We start from the raw sequence: 22,107 nt of genomic DNA on the forward strand, positions 1-22,107 counted from the left end.
AGAGAAAATCTACACACCCTGGTCCATGACTTGACATAGAAGCTTGTTTCAGCACTCTATCTCATACTCTAGAGGACTCATACTCTAGAGAGGACTCTAACAGAAGCTGAATTTTAGGAAATATGCCCTGGAGTAATCAGAAATCTCAAGCTAAAACTGCTGAGATGTATACGTTGTGAACTGAACATGCAAGACTTCCTGAAACAGTAATTACATAGAAGAAAAAAAAGAATATTTAGCTAGAACAAATATGAAGAACTGTGGTTCCTCAGAGGCAATGTACATGACATCTTTTCTCTCTGCATCATGTACATGACATGATGCAGCTGCTAGTTTTCCCCTTCCCAAGTCACACAGCCAGCCCGTTTCTTTCATGAGAGAGAGTAAGGCATCCTGCAGTCTGTCCCCTGCAGGTACCCACCTCCCTTCTGCATACTGGGCATGACCCACTTCCAAGCATCATTTCTTCAAGAATCAGAGCTCAAAGCGATCAGTGTGACTCTTTGTTCTGCAGCTTCTGCTACTATATCTCAGGCTAATGAGATGTGGCACAGAAAAGTCCCCCTTTCCCTGAAAAATGAGTGCAGATGGGAACTCAGACCCTGCTCTTTGGGACTAGCTCTGCAGAGCCTGCACCTTACACTCATGTTTTGACATAGCTTGACACAGGCTAGAGATATTTGCTATCATTTTCTTGGTGATAAAATAAGAATTTTAGTCTGTGAGGGGATGAAATTCAGTGCCAAGCTTTGAGCAAACGATCAAAAAATAGATACCTGAAGAAGAAAGTTCTGAGTGCTCTTTCTGATCCATCTGCATGCAGGAAAAAAAGGACAATTTTTATGCCAAGATCTGCCCTTCCTTGGAAAGCCCTTTTGTGATTAGTCAAATCATGATAACAACCATGAGTTTTCTGTTGTTTTCTGGAAAACCCTTTTGTAGTGAAATGAAGCAATCAGGTGTTGCTAATTACGAGGTGGGAGGCGTGAGCTTGTGTTAAGTCCACCTGTGCCCAATTAGGGCTGACCCCAGCTGCACATGAGCAGGATTGGGGGGGCCAATAAAAGGTGAGCTTCTGAATGCAAGCTCAGCTCACTCTGGAGCAGCCAAAGAAGGAGGAGGAGGAGGAGGAGGAGGAGGAGGAGGAGGAGGAGGAGGAGGAGGAGGAGGAGGAGGAGGAGGAGGAGGAGGAGGGAGGAGGAGGAGGAGGAGGAGGAGGAGGAGGAGGAGGAGGAGGAGGAGGAGGAGGAGGAGGAGGAGGAGAGGAGGAGGAGGAGGAGGGAGGAGGAGGAGGAGGAGGAGGAGGAGGAGGAGGAGGAGGAGGAGGAGGAGGAGGAGGAGGAGGAGGAGAGGAGGAGGAGGAGGAGGAGGAGGAGGAGGAGGAGGTTTGCTGGGTCTGGAGCAGAAGCACTGAACAAGGCCAGCCAAGTCTAAAGGCAGCAAGATCAGAGCACTGTTTGTGCACCTTGGCAAGGACACCTGTTTGACTTCGAAGCGCCGTGCCCCAAGAAAGGTTTGTCTGCTACACCCTTTTAGTGATAATTGTGTACCTTACAATACTATTGCAACAGTTTTCCTCCCTTAGACATCTTCCAGCTCAGGAGGGAGGAATGTCAGCCTTCACTGTCTTTTTACACTCTTCAAAGCAGAACTCATTTTATGTCACTTCCTAACACTCTCATTTCATTCACTGAGTTTCATTTCTGAAACTCAAAGTGGAGTAGCAGTAACTTTTGCATCTTCTGTTCCCTAAAATACAGATGGCTACAGCCTACACACACCACCAGACACCACATCCAAAACATATCCCAGACTCCAGCAGATCCACAGTAATTCCTCTGCTTTCAAGTAGAATGACTAGGCTCCAAGGAGCTTAATTCCAGACACTGAAATTCACGTGCACAGGTGAAAAAAAAAAAAAAAAAAAAAAAGAAAAGAATTATAACCAAATCTACTAACTTTGCAGTCCTGAAGTTTAATGGTTTACATCTTTTTCCTCCACGTTTTCAATAAGTTACATGTACACATTGACAGTTTTATCCAAGATATCATCACCAACAAAAGCTCCTGTTTTTTCCTTTTCATTTTGAAATAAAGATTTCTGAGACCTTGACCTTTAAGCAAACTCTTAACAGCATGATGGGTGCAGGGGACATTTCTTTTCATACTGCTTCCTTGGTGTGGTAAGATTCTTGGTTTCATCCTGGATTTAGTCTTTCAGTGCCTCTTTAAGGGCTGTCTCACATCTAAAAGGACATCCTACAACATGTGCAGCACTACAGGTGGATGGGAGGGATGAGAGAAGGTTATTCCCAGGCCATCTTCCCTCTGCACTCCTCACCCAAAGCCACTGGGGATGCTGAGCAGCCCGTGGTGCTGGTGCTGCTCCCACACACCAGAGCTATGAAGGCAGATCCTTTTGGTATACAAGGCAGTAATTTTAGCACAGCCCTCTTGGCCTGGGGTCTGCATGTTCTGGCTATCAAAGGGCTTTCTTCTACAGAGGTGGTGACAAAGAGCCAAGAAAAGCAAAATCAGAAGACCTATACAGCATTCTGTAACCAAAGGTCCTAAAGAGGTTTGCATTTTCACTGCAGAGATTGCTGAGGCTCCATTAATTGTGCAAGAGCAAGACCTGCTTGTCTGACCTATTTTTCAGAGGCAAAGGTGAATAAGGAAGATAGATTTTGCCTGAAGGTATTCTTCAGGACTGCTACCTGTAGGGTGCTGTTGGTTTTCATACAGTATCACCTAATTCATATTCAAATTCTTGGGTGTTTCCAAGACATTCATATTCATTATTTTTCTTATTTATTTCTTCACATTCTTTGCTTTTCAGGGGCTCCGTCACATAATTGTCGTCAGCGCATGGGATGGGGTCCTCATAGTGACCTGTACTTTCATACCTGGAAGAAGCTGCTGCTCTCAAGTTATGGCTGAAATCAAAATATAATGTGGAAGAAGAGTTGAGACCAGAGTAATCATCAGACAAATCATCTCCCCCAGGCATAAGGATTTTAAACAAGGTTGTAATTTGATTCATGTAAACATGGGCCACTGGATTATGTTATGGCTCTTGTCCTCTGCTTCCAGGTGGCAGGAAAACCTTGGACATTACAGCAGCACTGCCTGCAGCCCAGGAGGAGTTTCAGAGGCACTAGAAGGTCTCAAGAGGCCACATTTTGATGAGGAGTTAATAAACAGCTCCTGCTCTTTGCTTAGGATTCTTATTTTGTGAAGAAAAAGATCTTTATTTTTACATTACATGTTGCTGTGGAAAGCCCACAGCCCATCAGTACAATGTATGACTGAGCTAACTTTGCACATCTTCATCTGTACTGCTTAAGAGGCTTTTCACCTTGACAGGTAAGTAGCACTGTTTGTTTTTTTTCTCTTCTCTGATACTGTCCCCACAGATTCATCAATATGTTAAATAAAGGGTTATACTCACAATTTTACTTCATAGACTTGAGCTGGAAAAGATAATCATAAATATGTCAATAATTTGCAATTATATTCTCAAAAAAATTTCTGCTATGTCTCTTATTGATATGACAGTGATCTCTAAAGACAGAAAACAAATAGAAACCTCAAATATCATGGTAGGTGGATGATGGCTGCCATTCCCAGGATTCAGTCCAAGAAAATGAAAACAACCCATATTCCAGATGTAGCAAGACTGTGTCAGAATAACTGGCCCAAGGTCAAAGGCAAAGTTGAGTTTAGAAACTAGAAGTTTCCACAGTTTTCCTATCTATTAGGAAAAGAAGGCCAAAACCCCAGCCCAGGCTCTGATGTGTTCTCTGTATGCTGCCAAGCACTGTTAGTGAGCAAGAGGTCTGTGAATTTTCTATTATTGCTACAGCAAAGATGGAAGTATTCAGTAAATATATCCTACATCTGAAGACTAAAAAGGAAATTAATCCCTATGGGATAGGGAGAATTAATGATGGACTCTTTCCCTCCAGGTAAGTGAACTATGCCTCTGTAGATCCTCCACCACCTGTTCCAATCCATGCATTTGACCAGCTCCTGGATGATGCCAAAGCACAGCACCAGCCCCATCCCTAGGCCCCTCAAAGGAGAAAGAACACATTGAAGTTTTCTAGAATGCTCCACTCACCATCCTTGGGCTTTCTAATGCAAATGATAAGGAAGATGACAACAAAAACCACAGCACTGCAAACCACGGCAATCAAGATGACCAGGAACAGGGAGAGGTGAGACCCCTGGAGACCTAGAGCAACAGAAGACTTTCACACTGAGAAGCCCCCTCGAGGTCGCAGCAGCACTTTAGTGATTCCAGCCACTTCCCTGAGGACAGCAGCAGCCATGGATATGGGACACAGGGCTGTGCTGCATGTGCCTCATCCTGGCAGCACCCTGGGAGGAGGCTCTGATGAGTGACATTGCAGACTCACTGCTCACATCTCTTCAGGAGACTGGGGCCACAAGGAGAACCAGCAGAGTCTCCTAATACAACTGGCAGCCAAAAGGCAGAACAATAGTTCTGAGGCTAAAGGTACTGACTACTGAGTTTGGGTCCCTCATTTTCTTCTTAGCTTTGCTTTGCTCGCCACTTACTCTGAGTTGTGTAATTTTTTTCTGGATATACCACACCACTCTCTGGAGTCACTACTGCTACAGGCAGATCTGCAGAAAAAAGAGGAGTGAAAGGTTCACAGTGCATTTCCAGACATTTTAGCACCAGGAAATGTGGTATTAAAGCTGTAGGGTGGAAACAGAATGTCTCCATAACCCTGACAAGGCAGTGAAGACAGGAAAGCTCTAGAAATGAGGACTATGTGTACATTATAATATAGAGTATATATATATTATAAATATACAGTATATATACACAAATTGTATATATATATATGTATATACACAAATCTATATGTATGCATGGATGTTTACACAAATGCATCTGTAATAGTGGTGGAGCCCCCTGCAGTCTAAGAGATAACTGAGGTACCTCTGACCACCATTTCCATTTGGGTTTGTTGTAAGAACAGTAAACAACTTTCAACATCTTCCCTTAGCTTCTGGTCAGTGATACTGATTCCCACAACCTACTGTGTGATAGGTGGGGCACTGTAACTTCAAGTTTCCCCAAGCAGACCTACTCTAGTCCAGGTATGTATTACCATATCCTACAAAGACAAGATGGAAAGCACAAGCCTTCCCTCAAAACAATTGCCCTTGGTAAGGTTGACTGTTTCCAGCCAGGTCTGAAGCAGCTTTTCTATCTCTTGTATCTGCCTGTATACCAGCTCTGCCTCCCACTTCTGCAGCTTCATTCAAGACCAGAAAACAAATGACAAAACCCTTTAAAAACACCCAAACAAACCAGGAGCCAGGACATCCTATACAGTCTACCAGTTAGGAAATGGTAGACACATATAGTGTCTCCCACACAGAGAGTTGTTCTGACCTGTGGTTGGGTGGTGTATCCCTGTGATTCCCACATCCCTCTGAGTGGCCACCGTCACCGTGGACAGATCTACAAGGGGAACAAAAGAGGCTTGCACAGGCCTACTGAATTACCACTCATGTTCCTCGTAGTCAAAGAGAAATCCTGATGCCTCATCTAAACTTGCTCAGCTGTGGTAGGCAGCCAGACAGAATTTTAAAAAAGCCAATGAGGAACAAATGTGTTTAAACTGAAAAGCTCTTTTTCATCAGAAAAGCACAGTTCCTCTAAGAGGAGGAAGAAGAGAGTGCAGGGAATAAGAGAGGATGGAAAGCCAGAGCCAGTGATGAGGAGTGCCCCGGGGTGCGGAAGGCATTTTGTGCTTTCCTCTTTCAGGGTAGAGAAGCTGGAATGTTGTTCTGCTCCAGTGCAGAAGGGCCCCAGATGTTCTCCACCCAGCTGTGGCTCCAGGGACTCACCGCTCACGGTCAGCTGGACGGGGTCGCTCTGCTGCACTGCCCTGGACCCAGCCCTGTTCTCTGCCTGGCAGAAGTAGGTTCCGGTGTCAGAGGGCTGCAGGCTGTCCCAGACCAGCTCGGCCTGGCTGCCCAGGGGCAGGGCTGTCCCCCCTGGGGCTCCCCGGAACCAGTGGTACCGGATGGGGGGGGACCCGCTGGCCACACAGGTCAGGCTGGTCCTGGCTCCTGCCGGCACCGTCAGGCCCAGCTCGCTGGCCCTGATAATGGGCTTGGTCACTGCAACTGGAAGACAAAGCAGACAGGACCCAGGTGATGCTGGCCCTGCTATGATGGGGAAGGTCCCCACCCCAGGGCAGTTCTTGCTGTGCTCTGGAGGAGGGGCAGCACATTCTCCTCACCCCTGCACAGAGGCCACAAATCCTTCCCAGCCCGAGCTGCAGGCACAGCACCCTGGGCAGAATTCCTCTCTCTGACCTTCTGCTGCTTCTGCTGGAGTTTGAAGCGGGTGGTCACAGACCACCTGGTCTATTTAATCTCTAAAAGCCTTCCCAAGATTCTCCTCCCGTGCAACTTCCTTCTCAGTTTACCTTTAACAACTTCCAGTTTAGTGGTGATCTCTCTTGCCACCAGGCTGTTGTTGCTGGCTCTCCAGGTGACCTGGCAAGTGTAGGTTCCCCTGTCAGAGATCTCCAGGTTCAGGATGTGGAGAGACAGGTTCCCTGGGGTGTCCTTCAGGACGCTGATCCTGCCTCTGTATTCAGACAGGAGGACGTGGTCGCCAGACCCATCCCTCCGGAAGATGGCACCGGAGCTCTGGTCATGCACCACAGCCCAGATGAGTGTTTCCAGCACAAAGTCCTTCTCAGGCACATAGACACATGGCAAGGTGGTAGATCCCTTCCATATGCTTTTGATCTCATTGGAGCCAGTCAGGTCCAGAAAAGCTACAGGAATAACAGAAAAAGAAACTAAAAAAATAAGCAATTGCAGTGAAGGCAGCTTCTGGGTGGTGCTGAGAGCATCGGCAAGAGGAGTCCACCACACAAAAAGCACGGGTCGATGGTGCAGGTGGTGAGGGAAGGTCTATTCAGGGATTTGGTTAACAAAAAACCACCATGCTGTGAGGAAAATGAATTGGAGAGAGCTGACTGCTGGGGCATGGATGTGAGAGCAGCCTGGTGAGCTCCTGCAGACACAGGAATACGGGGCAGAGCACAGGATCAGAATTAGCAGATGATTTAGAGCTGAGGAAAGAACCTTGTCTCAAGTATGTGTGTCCCAGCTGCCTGTCCCAGATGGTGCCAGCCCCCACCAGCTGACATCACCCCCAGGGCTTTCCTGGGAAGCATGGCACACTCACTGCAAACCCCAGCTTTTACGGTTTTCTCTGCTCTGCTGCTCATCTGCCCTGCTGACACACTGCATCAGACTTAGCAGAACTTAAGCAACTTAGGCAGTGGATCAAAGAAGTCTAAAACTTTAGATTTTCCTATAAAAACAAGGTCTGTTGCCTTTGTTCCAGTACACCTTTTCCACACTTAGGGCTGAGCCTGTGCTTCCATAGACCCTTTTCTTCTGGTTTCCAAACCTCCCCTTTCCCAGGAACACAAGAACTAACCAGACCCTGGATGCTGGGTGCTGGCGGGGCTCTGTGGAACAACCCTCATGGCATGTATGGGGTGGCTGCACTCCAAGTAGCTGGGCAGGTTTCACTGCACTCCACAGCCACTGGACTGGACACAGCCAAACACCCAGCCAGCAGCATGTTGGCTTTTGCCACATTTCTATTCCCAAAAGAGAGCCACCCCTTGACAGACACACAGACTGGCCAGTGCCAGGGGGGGAACTGCCCCTGGTGGGAGAATTTTCCATGGACTCACCATTGCAGAGGAGAAGAGGACTCATAAGCACAGCTGCTCTCACAAGCACCCCCATCCTCCCCAGGGTGCAGCTTCTCCCCCTCGAGCAGAAAAGGCCTGATCTGTCCAAGTCAGGGCATCAACCAGGAATGCTTCTCTTTCGTCATGCACTTTGTTACTCAGAACCAAGTACAGCTGCTGGTGGTTTTTCCTTCCTCTTTTTCAGAAAAGCAGTGTCTCAGCAATCACTGTCAGAGGTGTGGGAAAAACAGAAGTGTTCATGGAAGAATCAAAAGAGGAAAGTTTAAGAATTACTTCTACTCTACTTCATATTTTCTGCTGAGTACACTTTTTTCCCCCTTCTGTTTTAAATTCCTTTGCTTTTTGTTGCTCAGCACCTATTTGTTCCTCTTTTCCTCCTTGCATTGCTTTCAAAACAGTAAGTTATAACACACATTACATACAAGAAAATCTGAGAGAATGCTATTCAGGAGCTGAACAGCCAAGGTCCTCACTATTGATTTCCTTACCAACTTTTCTGTGAAGGTCCCCACTATATTTTAAATTAAGATTCATGAAACACCCTAAGTCTTTACATTACCAGCATGAGACAGATGATCCTTGTAGGTCCTTTCCAACCAAAATACTCTATTCTTTATTATACCCCATCTTAAGAGGTGGTGAATTTAGGTATACTAATTTGAAAACAAATAATTTCCACAAGCTGTCGGCAGCTGGTTTGACCATCCCACCCTGTGGCACAGATCAATCTTCCTTTCTCACACTGTAGTTTAGCTGTTCATCTGAACTGATTAATTGAATCCAATTAAATATGCCTGCATTTCCCTGGAGGCTACTTTGGAAGTAGGTAAACAATCAGATGCTTAGAGAAGAATAAAGGAACTTAATAACATAGAAAATATTTGAGACTATGAAATAATTAGTTTTCAGCTGTAATGAGATGTGTTATAAATTAAAGGTAGTATTAGTTATAGCTAATTTGTATTATAAAGTAATTAAGAACTAGACCCATCTAGGAGGCAATCTGTTTTCTACCAAAACATTAAATTCAGATTTTACATGCCTTTCTCTATCTCTGCAGCTCCTAGGTTTTCTTTCTAATGACAGAAATCTCTGCTGATCCATTGTACTTGGCTAACTCAATATGAGCATTTTGCTGTTGGTAATTCAACATCCAGTCCTTGAATCAGAACAATTAAATGCAATAAATTACATCCTAGACCATGCCCTAAAGTACACATCCTGCCTTTACTGCTGGTCAGTTTGCATCTGTAGAAGCCCAGCACAGGACACGAGAGCCATCAGTGCTGTGTACCTGAGACTGAAGTTGTGGGAAACATATTTCTTACAATCTTATATATGGCATAAAGACAGCTCCACCTGCACTGTCATCTGTCGGCAGCCTCATTCGGTTGTTACATAATTTAAGACCAAAACCATGAGATTTGGGCACACAGCCCTGGGAGCTCTGAAATTATCTTGTTCCTTTTCTTCTGAGGTCTTTGCTTTCACTGTGATTTCTTGCTTTTACAGACATTCTTGCCTTAGAGTAACTGATAGTTGTTCCCTCACCCCGTTCCCTGCTCTCTCCAGGAAATTGTGCTTTATTCAATACTTCACAGAGCTGAGGGCCTTTCTGACTTGAATGTGTAAAGAGCACTTGTACTGATGAACCACCTCTGGCACAGCTGGCAGAGCTCTGGTCAGAAATGGCTTTTTAGGAAAGGACAGTGAGGCAATGAGAGGGGTGGGTGCCTGGATGCAGTGAAACTCCCTGAGCTGTCAAATGGGGGGAGAGGCAGCTGGGTGTCCCAACCTGATTGAAACTTGAAAAAGGGTGATTATTTACTAGCAGAATTTACATTGCAGTTGGTTGTTTCTAACATGCTTTCTAGAGTGCTAAGCTCTGGTCAGGCAGATTTACAAAAGCCTGAGACAGGGGAAGAGCTGGCTGGCCTGGGGATGCCAGCAGTGAGAAGAACTGACAGGAGAACAGAGTCCACAAGACCATTTTCCACTAGTACCAAGCACAGTATTTTGAGCTTGTACATCACTATTTATGAAAAAACCACTAAATATCATGTCCCCTCAGTGCTCAGACATGAAAGCTGGCTCTGGGGAACCCAACCAACACATGCCCAAGGCCAACCTGGCCCTGTGCTGACGGTGGTGACTGGTCCATTCCCATAAACTTTGATTCCATGGTACATTGGATATGGGTTAATAATAAAACTAAACTCCCCTCCTTCTCAGCCTGCCAGGTCTGAAAACAGGTACCAGGCTAACCTTAGCATTTCAGTTATATTTGAATCAGCAGTGGATGCATAATGAGATCCCCCAGAGAACATGAAAGCCTCCCCATTCTAGAACACTCAGCAAATGGGTTCAGGAAGTATTGGCACACACATTAACACAGAAAAACAATGTACGAGAAACAGTAAATGGTTTTGCAATTCTTGAGTTTAATTACTTCAGCATGTGGGTTTTTCCTGCTAATCAGCCCTCCCCTTTCCATTGCCATCTTTCTTCAGAAACTTGCATAAATATTTTTCCTAGACCAGCATATAAACCAGACACAGATGTACAAGTTTTTATTTGCATGGTTTTTTTAAGCCTTGGTTTCTTAACTTCTTAAGAGAGAAAAGTGTATTACAAAATAATTTTGCAATCAGATCAAATATCTGATGATGAGACCCGTGATGGAAGAACATGACAGTAATCCATGACAGGAACTACACTTCAGTCTAGCCTGCTCAGGAAGTCAAGAGTTACAGAAGATCTGCCTCTCAATGTTGTCCACATTGTGGTGTCAAAACAGCACAGAAGAAAAGCCTGTTTTTCAGTGTTTCACTCTTGGCAAAACTGATGCCTTTGGGAAGAAACTTAAAAAAGCCAGAACCCAAGACAGATGTGTAATTCACTCGTTTCCCTCTCTGCCTTTGTCTCGCAAAGTCTTGAGACTACTCAGCAATTTATCTCAAGAAGGAAGCAAAAGAAAGTCTAGAAAAGGCTGCAACAAGACCTACTTGACAAAAGGCATTTCAAAAGATACAAACACGAAGGGTCACGGGGTAAAGGACAGTTACAGAAGTATGGGAACAAAATGTCTTTGTGAAGCCATTGTACATATACACACACTCAGCAGCAAGATCCTCCTCTGCAACTCGAGAGATTTGACAATGAAGCACAAATCCAATTAAATAAGGCAGCACAGATAACATGCACTATCTAGTAGGCTTCAGAATATCACATAGCTTGGATTCTTTAATATAGAAGAACACAAAACTTAACAGGTCAGAAACTTCGGAGAGATAAAGCCTGTAGGTATCCTGAATTCCTAAAACTGAAAAAAATTTCAAGTAATTGTGCTGGTAGGAAATATCAGGTGACATTATACAACCAGTTTTCTACCTGTCTCCAGGACTCTTCCAGCCCCTACAGTTTTGTATCGCTACAGCAAATTTCAGGTTTGTGTGGACTAATGGCAGACTGCTACAAACCTGGTACTGGTGAAGGAAAACTCACTCCTCCACTAAAACCAGAGGCTGATGTCTGCATTACAGCTGCTCAAAGAAGTCAGGAAAAAAATGTAGGAAGAAATTATGGGGAAGACTTTTTGAGTCAGCAGACAATGTTTTTTGTAGTTTGCTATCAAAGGACTCAAATGCATATAGTCAGTTTAGCTTTAAGATCCCACAAGCAGAAAATGCAGCAAGAACAGTGCCCATATAGGGTCAGGTGAAGAAACAGCAACTGCAAGCAGCAGAGAAATCTTAAAGTAGTGTCCTGTGTCAATGTGAGTTATACAATTACTTTTTTTTTTTTTTCTCCCTCTCATTTTAAGGACAGCTCCTGGACTCTGCTGGATGTGAAACATTTCTGTCTAAAATTTCTGAGGACACATGATCCGTGAGCTAGGTGCAAGTTACCCTAGAACTGCCATGCAATGTGCATGAGAAATCAGCATTATGCAGGGTGGCAAGCACTTCCTACCACAACACCTACAATCCGTGGCAATGGATGTGTGTTAGCATGTTAAAAAGTAATATCCCACAGTTAAAATGTAATTTTCCATAGGAAAAACGTTCCCTGTACCTAGGAGCAAATCTAGGAGTACGAAAGTGACCTAAGCAGATGCAAACTGTAGCCACAAGCTATCAAAAAACAAATCTCAAAAAAAAAAAAAAAAAAAAAAAAACAAAAAAAAACCATCTTAATTCCAAACAGTAGGCAAACCACCTATTGAAACAGGCTCTTGGAAAGAGTAAAACCCATGTTTAAAATATTACACTCCACATTCTATCCAGCTAATATAAAACCCAACAAACCAACAAAACAAACAAAAAAAATCCCAAACAGCTAAACTTTACAAACAGGATACAAACAGATTTCCTCTTGCAATAGAATATTGGATAAAAAGTTATGGAATATGCTGTAGTATGTTTACAGGGAGCTTGTTCTTCCCTTCCATCCAGTGCCTTCACTTCCACCAGCTCTTTTTTGAGCTTATTTTCAGCTTTTCCAGATGTGCTCTTTGCTTGTAGAAAGAGAACTTTCTTCTGTTTATGCAGAAAATGACACCCGGGAAGCAGGAGAGGCCAGAGGTCAAACTTCTTGACCTTCTTAAGCTCAAGAAGTTTCTATCTCAGAGGCCTCTTCTATGAAGCTAGCAACAGGGCTGAGGAGCAAAAGTGGAAACAGTTTATACTCTCCATTCCCATCTTCTGAGAGCAGAGGTGGGTCACCCATTCCCAGAGCATCCAGAGGCTCAGCCTGGCTTGCTGGAGCTACTAGTGGCAAGACAGTCCCACTACCTGATGAAGGGTGAAGAGCAGGTTTCTCCTCCGTCTGGGGCAGCAGAAAGTTTTTCAGATCCTCTGTCTTTCCTACAGCTTCACTCAAAGGTAGTTCTTCAAATAATGAAAGCAGAGGGTTGGCCCTGTACTGTATCAGCTGCATATCTGAGGGAAAACAAACAGTTTAGACTATGGGCTCTGCTGACACATAAGTGAAGGCTCTTATTCAAGACAAAGAAAGGGACATTGTTAACACCAACATGGGACATAGGATGGGGTCTCTTAAGATTATAGCACAGCTTTGTCAAGATCAGTCAGATATCCCAGTCTCCACAAAAATTTTAAGCCCAGACCAAAGGAGATAAACCCTATCACAGGCTACAGAAATTCCATTTCAATACACAGTTTGGGAAGAGTCTGAAGCTCTCAGTGTTCCCTTCCTGCCCACCTTTGCTTCCTGCTGTTTCTCTCTCATTCACTCCCAGGTCTTCAGTGCCTTCTGTCAAGTCTGCAATCTGAAGCAAAATGGAAGAGAATTTGAATGCTCAACAGCAACAACAAAATCCGTGACTGGTAGCACAATTAAAGGTGAAAGGAAGAGGGAAGAGAAATCAGTTGACCAACAAGCCCATTGTTGCAGGAGAGCCAGTAAACAGGAGCTCTGCAAAGAAGGCACAGTGAAATCCAGAGAAACTTAACTTACTAGAGCCAAACAAGCTTCTTAATGGCAAATATTTATTTTACCTTCTAAATGAGAGGTTTTGTTTCATCAATATAATTAAATTTTGCAAGCACTGTTGAACACAGCTGCATTTTATCTCAGTTGTGGTCTAGGCTCTTATGCCAGGGAAGTCCTACTTTAAAATATTATTTCAGAACTAGAATATAAATGACACTTCCAAGGGTTTTTTGTAAACATGAGTCAATTTCAGGAACTGGACCAAGAGAAGTAAATTTGCACTGAACTTCTGTATGTCCTCTGAGGAAATTCCACATTTATTCAGAATAAATACATTATATTGCATGATATTTCTAATTAGTACTTTTCATTCAGCCTTCAGACAGACTGAAACACAATCTCATCTGAATTATAACGTCAGATCTAATTATAACTTGCCTATAAGACACCTAGCCTTTTTTTTTTTGCTAATCAGAAGCTATAGAGGCAATAGATGGGAATAAAAAAAATGTTTAGTGAAGACAGCTGATTTGAGAGACACCAGTTTGGTTCCCTCTTATGTTTGCAGGAATATTCTGAAGTCACGAACATGTTACTCAAAGTAAAGTGGCAGTTTAAATCATCCCACTGAGCACATTACTGCATCTGGGAACACTAAGACTTGCAATTATCTTGAGAACCCTTATAGCAACAGTGGTAACTGAAAACATTAAAGCAGCATGAGTAGGGCAGCTTCATCCCATGCTCTCAATCCTCTCCCTGCCCACAAACTGCATCCGTCAACATTCAGCTCTAAGCATTGTGTTAACCCTCCCCATCACAAAAGCAAATATTACTCTTACATTTTCCATACCAGGAGAAGTTTCCATTAAGCTTATATCCAGGGCTGGCAGCTCAGGATTAAGTGTCTGAAAACAAAAACAAACCATGTGTCACATAATAAGGTTTTTAAAACTAAACTTCACAGAACTCCTGAAAGGACAGCTGGATCCATCCCACCACTCGTTCCCCTGCAGCACAGACGTCCAGCAGTACACTCACATCCTGTGGAAATAAAACAAGGTCACAGGACTAGAAAAGGACAGTGATTCCAGATGTATGGCTGAGTTTCTTGCCATATCATAATGCATAATCAAGCAGATAATCAGGATGTGATGATACATGACAAAGGCTTGAGAAGGAAAAGCGAGTCCCTTTTTCTTCCCCTTGTGTTATGTGTAACAGAAATACTACATGAACTGAAAGAGGCTCTAGGTGGAACCTTGTACACTGTTAGACTTCTACAATGGCTATGTAGCATTCTATACATAACTATTTGCTCTTTAGGATTTTCCCCCCTCTTGCCCATTACAACATGGAACCTACGAGTCAAATTTCACGATGCAACCTGACAGGTACTTTTCAGAAACAAGTGGAAAGACACTCACATCACTCAAAGCTTCAGAACCAAAGTTATACTGCTTCCCAGACAGCATTGCTTGAAGCTCTTCAAGGCTGGCATCAATGCAGTTAAGAAAATCCTGAATTTCTTCTCTGAAAAGTCAAAACGATACAGCACTATACTAGAGTTCAAACAGAACATAAGCTAATTTGCTATGCTCTGATAAACACATCCTCTAAAACTTTGACAAGATCCCACAAGAGGACAACAGTGTAAGAGTCTCCAGAAACAAGTTAATACCTGTCCAGTAAGGGATCATTTTGGTTTCCAGAGTTGTTCTCGTTCAAGATGGAGTCAATCACTGACACAGGGTCTTCTGGAGTACTCAGTTGTGCAGAATGGAGTTCCACAGCAACATTTTCCATTTCACTGGATTTTCTGACATCATTTATATGAAGAGGTGGGATAGGTTCTGCACAGTTTAACTCATTTGGCTGCGATACTTGACAAAGAGGTAAGTCAGGATCCAGAGCTGCCTGGGTCTCCCTAAAATGTGACCCAAAGAAAAACAACACACAGGAGAATTCATCAACTCTCAACCCTCATTTCAACTTTAGCATCTCAAATCTTAATACCTAACAAAGTTGAGCCAGTCAAAGCTTCAAATAACCAACTGTTCTTCAGAAAAATAAGGAAAGTGCTTTCATAAAGGCAGATGAAAATATCTCTTATTACAGCTTGTACAGCTTGCATGTGTCACAGCAGAACAGCCCATTTTGCCAGAGAAAAAGGCAGCATAACAGTACATGGGGAGTAGGAAGGAGGGAAACTCATAACCTAGTGTCTCAGGAAACAGAAGATTCCATATTTCTGTATACTATATGTATGTATACAGACATACACATATGTCTGCATTTCTATCTGACTGTTAACAACTAAACAGGTTCTCATAAGAATACAAATAAAGATTCAGAGAGGCTGCTGCCCAGAATTCATATTGCTCACTCATACTATAACACAACCACCTCGGCAACAATCCAGGTGAAAATACTCCCAGTCCTTTCCAAGGTACCTGGCTCTGCCACTCGTGTGTGCCACAGCAAGGAGGCCGTTGGTGGCATTCTCCGGGGTGTCAGTGATATCTCGAATGATGAGACCTGTACCATTCCCATCCTCATCATCTGCATCATGTTCAGAAAAAGCCACCTGCAGAATACAGCAAATAGAACAAGTAAACCAAAGGGTCTGATTTTTTGGTGCTGAAGTTCCATTCTTCTCACAGCTGCTACCGCCAGTTAAGGTTTTGTCTCTGACCAGTTGTACAGATTGGTGTGATCTTACAGACGCAGCAACTCTTTAGGGGTACCCATGGCCAAAGGGAATACATTTCTCTGTAAGATCATGGTATTAGCAATTGCAAGGAGGCCTTTAAGATCACTGTATTTGTTTTGTTTTGTTCTGTCCAGCCCACTGTCTCTTTTCCCAGAAGACTTACGGCCTGGCCGCTCTCCACGGGAATGCGCACGTACTGGCGACTGTACTTGGAGGGAGAAGCACCTGCAGCATCCGTCAGAGACCTGGGACAAAGCACAGCTTTAGTGGAGACCTCTGCAGGAAAGCTGTAGCAATGCCAAATATGGGCAGGAATGGTAGGAACTACCACTCTTCCTCCTCTAAGAAAACTGGCTTCCAGAAATGTATTCTAGTAAGTCTATGGCAGGCAGGCTGCACTCTAAACATGCATTTTGTTTTGACTAAGTCACAGTCACACATTTTAAAAGCACTATTTCTGATAACTGTGTCCTTCCAAATTTAAAATCTATAGTAGATTATCTTATAATCTTCTTTTTTAGTGAAGGGGAAATCTTTATTTCACATTTTACTGAATTTCTGCCAGCTTTCTTAAGTTTGAATTAAAAAAACTTAAGCGATCAAAATATTCTTTATGTACTTTAAGTATTTTCCTTGTACAAGCTGCAATATCCCCCAAAATTCACATCTAACACTAATTTGTGACCTATCAAGTAATTACCTTTTTCTTTTGACCCCAACAATATAATTTCCTCGCATCAAACTTAGTATAAATTGAAGAATCTAAAAAGAAAAAACAAAACCACAAAAGCAAGTGGTCAACACAGCAAGTGTAGCATTAAATTACCAGTTCAGATATACTACAAATTTATGTAGTTATTTACTTGAAATTAAAAGGTAAATTAAAAATTAATTTGTGTTCAGGTCTGAAAAACCAAAATGTTTATTACAAACAGAATTGAAAATTTATCCCACTTTGACAGTTTCTTTCAAAAAAAAGTAATATAACACCACAAGTCACTAGAGGATTCCAGACCAGAAACAGCTGAGGGATAAGCCAGAGAAAAATAGTTCCAGTGCAGAAGCTCCTATACTTTCTGAGTTCCAAGTTGACTGCTTGAGTGGTCTCAATCTGTCTTGCTCCAAGATCTTTCCCAGACTCCATTCCATGTGCCTGCAATCTCTTGTTTTACACTCCTGCTACCATGCACTGCAACCAGTCCCACTTTTACCCCAGGTCAGCTTGATTTACTGATTTCTCCCCATGTAAGATTCACTGAGATTTCAAACACACTGAAATCCTTTTCACTACGACTTTTCCTTAGCACTCTGCTCGTGGCTCTTTGCTGCACTACTTCTGGGACACTCAGGAACTGTGAACATTTTCTTTATTTCTTTGCCTTTTATTTTCTTTATTTTATGTGTATTAGTACAGCCTGTTCAGCTCTGTGTCATTTGTCATTCTACATAAGCAAAGAATGCCATTAGGTGTCACAGAGGCAGGAATAAGGATGGTAGCACTGAAGATGCTGCAATGGTACCTTAGACAGCAGCTTCTGTTGTTGACTGTGCTTCTGCCTTAGAACTGCCACTTCTTTCCACAGGGCCTTATTTTCTCTGCAATGCAGAATAAATCAGAAGACAGAGGATGAACAGAGTTTACTTTATATGCTTTAGTTTTACAGATTTCAAACTTTCACAGTACCTTGTAAGACCAATGGCAACATTCCTTCTGTGGATAACTAATGACCAGTTAATCTGATCCACTGGTATCAACTCTGGATTAAATTAACTCCATTTTCCAGCAGGCTGGACCAACGCTCAAGGACTCACTAACAAGGACATTCTCATACTCTGCTGCTCCACCAATTATCTCGATGTGAAGTATTCCTCCAGAGCCTCAAAGCCTTAGAATAAAGACTTGGTGTTTGGAAAGAGGCTGAGTGTAACACAGGTTGCCTCAGAACAGTTTCTGAGAGAGCAGAGATCAGCATGTGCAAAGTCCACTTCCAATCAGAAAGAAAACCAAACACTAATTCTCTCTCTCCCACTGCATCTAACCCTGTTTTGATTGCCCTAAAATCTGTTAGAGGCAACAGCAACCAAAATGAAGTCTCAAGATAGTCAACAAACTCTCAGTCTTAACCTCTGGTCTGTAACACAATTATGTGTGACCAAGATTCAGAATGCTGTGTGGGGCAGAATGGCATTTCTTACGAAAAAAACATGGCTTCACCTGTTTCCAGTTCATATGAAACCCACATTGAGAGTCAAGCTCTGTCAGATACAAGCAACATTCAGTGTGTAAGTGCCTCCCAAACAGATGGAGTCTACCTCTTCATGTTGGCCAGTCTGATATCCATGTTGCTCTGCTGCTCTCTCATTTCCTGGACTTCAGAGAGTACTTTGTGCAAATCCTCTGTACAGACCTTGAGATCCTCAGTTCTTACTGTAGATACCTACAATAGGACGGGGTTACACATGCTTTACTATGAACAGTGCCTTGCATGCTCGTTTCTACAGAAACTGTGTAGTCAGTCTGTAGAAGAACAGGCACAAACTCCACCAAATGTTCAGGTAACACCAATTCTTATACATCACAAACAGCCAGGATTGCTACTGGTGACAGTCCTTAGGACAGTCTCAGCTGTGAAAAAACAAGATGCCAATGAAAACACACGATTCCCATTTGGTGTACCTACACAATAGAGTCACCACTGTAATTCATGGTAAAGACCCACCACTGTCTGAAAATGGGGTTCCTCCTGGCTTGGGATCTGGTGACAGCTTGCCCTGTACTGCCCAAGAGTGAGACACCAGGCAAAAACCAAAACACAACAATGGAGTACATTCTTTTTAGGAGTGACTAAATCTGATAGCACAAGAGGAACAAATTTCCATTCAGTTATGAGGGTCGGGGGAGAAGAGAAATAAAAAATAAAAGAGGAGTCTGATTAGACACACTCAATTCAATTTGAAATTTGTCCCACAACACCTGAACTTCAGTTTTGTGGGCATAATTTTAAAAAACATTTAGCTGAATACTGACCATAATAAAACCAAGTGGAGTTGCACCAGATGACAGCCACCAGCTGTCCCTGCCAACCTACAGCAGGCTATGTTTTTTCTTATTATTCTACTGAACTGTGAGAAACAAGTGAAAGCACCTGGGATGAGCCTGCTGAAGTACTTGATGACTTCCATGCAGGTGGGCTCACAGATCCTTTTTTTCGAAGGAGAATGGGATGGTCAGAAGTGGACCAAGGGTGCTACAAAATAACATCCCAGCTCCTAAAGTACCACCCCATTTGATGGAACAGAACATGTCACCACAGCAGTAACTAACCACTTTTTTAGCATAACCCAGTGCTATGCAGGATGGCTGAATGGCCTCTCTCCACCTGCATTTTTAGATGCTTTGTTATCTGTGGTGGACTCTGCCTCCTGCTGGGGTACAGAAGCTGTATCCCAAGTGAAACAACACAGCTGTCTGCTTTCTCTCCAGCATGCCACCTCTCTGTGGGGAAAACATTAAAACATTCTGCCCAAGAGCAAGGAATTGGTCTCAGTCTCTACCTAAATCAGGGTGTTGGGATTGGAGCAGCCCAGCAGAGCTAGCAGCAAAAAAGGGGAAATACAGTAAGTCCTGCTTCAAACTTGCATTCCTGCTCAAGGCCCAGTTTCCACTAAGTGCAGCCACACAACTCCAGTCCAGGCAGTCAAACGACTGGTGAGAAATGCTAAAAGGGACATTTGGCAGAAAAACACTAACATTTCCTGGGCAACAAGTAGCACACTTTGCCAACCAACTCAATAGCTTCCTACGAATCTCCTTGGCACTAACTGCAGCTTTTGTCTCCTCATCTAGAGTACTCCACCCAGCTGAGCCTCTCCCCACGCAGGGTGCCACAGAGAACCCTCCCCTGCCCCTGCAGGGCTGTGGGAGCCAGGAGCAGGTACAGCACCTGGGAAGGGCAGAGGCCTGAGTCAGAGGAGCAGCTGCACCATGAGATTTAATCAAGGGCCAGTCTGAGCACAGGCACTCAGTGAAGGATCAATCAAAACACAATTGTGACTCTGGAGCCCGCCCTGTGCTTTTATTAACTTGGGCAACACAGCAATCTCACTGACGTTCTCCAGAAAAGCTTCTGTGGCTCAAGCGTCAAGGTGATGTATCATGATAGCCTCTTCCTGTGGCAGGCAGGATATTATGGGCTACAATGTGCCAACAGAGGATACACATCAGCAGAAACGGGTCAGAGGAGGCCTGAATGTACAGAAGAGAACTGGAAAGTGCCAGCAAAGATGAAGCTTTGCACCAGCAGGGGTTTGGAGAAACAATGTAAGTCATGCAAACTTGCCCAAATGAAGGAAGGAAGGGGCTCCTGATCAGCTACTTTGTGTAACAGTGCTCTGGATGTACCTTGCGCTTGATGTTTTCCAGCAAATGTGCCTTTCCTTGCTTGAAGAAAGGGTGCTGGAACTCAATGACCGAGCTCTTCTCTGCTGTAACCATGCCATTCTCCAGAGCAATCACCTTCCTGAAACCATCTGCAGAGAGGGAGGGGTTGGTAATTTCTTCCAGTGCAAAGCTGACTGTTACAACACACAACTAAGGAAAACTAAAGAAAAGAAAGGCTACTGATATACTTCCAGTACTGCAGCTACTGGGAGCAGAAACTATGAAAAGTTCAAGTTTTCAGCACAGCTAATGTCATCCTAGTTCCACTGTGCCCCAGCAGCACTATCACAAGAAAACTTAACTCAAAGATGGGGTTGGTCCAGCAGGAAACAGAGGTGACTTTCACACTGTGTGTCTTTCAGAGGAACATCTGCATTTCAGCATGTACCTTTGCTACAAGCAACTGACACAAGCAGCAGCATCCTCCCTGTGTCAGGAGGATAAATGTGTCCTTTCTCTGCCCTCTGACACATCTAACCAGGCATCACCCAGAGGGACCAGGCAAACCTATGGGCAAGGACAGAGTAGGCAGATGAAGCTTAGCCAGACTCTACTGTTGTTCTTCTCTTTTGCAAAGCAAACTCAAGACCAGAATTCAGGTTTTCAGGGAGGAAATACCTGCCAAGACACTCCACTTGTTTAGAGAAACTCAAACTGTTGCCAAGTAGCAAAGAACCTGGCAGAAAGCACAGGTGAGAAGAGCTGATGCTTACACATGTTAAGCTGGCGTATGAAGCTGGAGATATTGTTGTGTTTGAAGTACTTGGGGAGCAGCTCCTTGGCAAACCTCTGCTCATCCAGAATGCAGAAGTTCTCGCCATTCTAGGAAACAAGCAAAAGTAACAGTTAGAGAGACAGTTTTTCTGAGGTGTTGGTCATAAATCAGGACCATAATCCAGAGACAGCTCCTGAACCAGGGAACTGTCTGTGCGAGCATTCCTGAGTGCTTGGGGCCGGGCTGAAAGGTTTGAAACCAAAACACGGAGCACTCTTATGGACTGGGGGGGTTTAAAGCTCTCAAGTTTGGGTCTTAACACAAAGAAAAATCGCTCCATCCCCCCGGGCACTTTCAGGACACAGGAGGAGCAGAGGGAGCCGATGCCACTAGAGGGCTGCGATCCCCGCGGCCAGACCTCCGGCTCCTGACGACATCCTTCCCCTGTGTCACCACTAAAAATAGCCACCCCGGATCTCATCACTCCCAACTTTCCAGCTCGCCCACGCTCCCAAACTGAAACTCTCTGACATCATCCCCATCACCCGGGAGCCCCCAGATCGCCTTTCTTCCGCTCTCTGCCGCCAGGACCCGACTGAAAAAACCCCACGGGTCTTCACACGGCACAAACCCGTCCCCGGGTGTGCCCCCCACACTCCCGAAGGACACCACGCGTGTTCGCCGGGGAGCAGGGCCGGGGCCGGGGGGGTGCGGCGGGGCCTGGCCAGGGCTCCCGCGGGCAGGCCCCCGCCCCGGTCCCGCTCCCCCCATCCCCGCCGCCCTCACCCTGCTCCAGCAGATCACATCATCGCTCTGCGGATCCTCCACCAGCGCCCACAGCTTCGCCAGGAACCCGGGCACCGGGGTTCCGCCGGGCAGCGCCAGCCCTTCCCGCATCCTCGGGCCGGGCCGCGATCCCCGAGACCGGGGCTGGGGGGAGGGGGGGGGCGCTCAACGGCGGCCGTGACGCAGCGGGGGAGCGGCCTGCGCT

At 44.5% G+C, this 22,107-nt stretch overlaps 2 protein-coding genes and 1 long non-coding RNA gene across 4 annotated transcripts in view; 1 reads left to right on the forward strand and 2 right to left on the reverse strand.

Moving 5' to 3' along the window:
• LOC115598191 overlaps window positions 1-4,704 on the forward strand; it is a 29,013-nt gene extending 24,309 nt beyond the window's left edge. Inside the window, exons 3-4 of the long non-coding RNA XR_003987463.1 lie at window positions 2,840-3,366; window positions 3,969-4,704. This is a non-coding gene — a long non-coding RNA (uncharacterized LOC115598191). The remainder of the gene's footprint in view (window positions 1-2,839; window positions 3,367-3,968) is intronic.
• Window positions 1,966-7,916, reverse strand: LOC103535184 (V-set and immunoglobulin domain-containing protein 4). The gene is made up of 8 exons (XM_030448949.1): window positions 7,773-7,916; window positions 6,480-6,836; window positions 5,893-6,174; window positions 5,435-5,503; window positions 4,585-4,653; window positions 4,124-4,237; window positions 3,452-3,473; window positions 1,966-2,936 (listed from the first exon to the last, which is right to left on the reverse strand). Exons 1-8 carry the CDS (start codon window positions 7,825-7,827, stop codon window positions 2,738-2,740), a joined length of 1,167 nt encoding a protein of 388 aa, XP_030304809.1. The 5' UTR covers window positions 7,828-7,916; the 3' UTR covers window positions 1,966-2,737.
• Window positions 7,917-10,214: 2,298 nt separating this feature from the next.
• LOC103535185 (heat shock factor protein 3) lies at window positions 10,215-22,053 on the reverse strand. 2 transcript variants are annotated; one of them, XM_030449452.1, is made up of 14 exons: window positions 21,903-22,053; window positions 21,115-21,223; window positions 20,363-20,490; window positions 18,274-18,398; window positions 17,481-17,556; window positions 16,661-16,722; window positions 16,124-16,205; window positions 15,701-15,834; window positions 14,929-15,174; window positions 14,675-14,780; window positions 14,090-14,155; window positions 13,017-13,083; window positions 12,587-12,733; window positions 10,215-12,450 (listed from the first exon to the last, which is right to left on the reverse strand). In XM_030449452.1, exons 1-14 carry the CDS (start codon window positions 22,011-22,013, stop codon window positions 12,431-12,433), a joined length of 1,479 nt encoding a protein of 492 aa, XP_030305312.1. In that variant the 5' UTR covers window positions 22,014-22,053; the 3' UTR covers window positions 10,215-12,430. The 2 variants fall into 2 exon arrangements, with proteins under 2 accessions (XP_030305312.1, XP_030305311.1); XM_030449451.1 differs by having other exon boundaries at window positions 10,362-12,733.
• Window positions 22,054-22,107: the final 54 nt, after the last annotated feature.

The sequence above is a fragment of the Calypte anna genome, chromosome 4 (genome assembly GCF_003957555.1).
Source record: "Calypte anna isolate BGI_N300 chromosome 4, bCalAnn1_v1.p, whole genome shotgun sequence".
NCBI classification, from domain to species: Eukaryota; Metazoa; Chordata; class Aves; order Apodiformes; family Trochilidae; genus Calypte; species Calypte anna.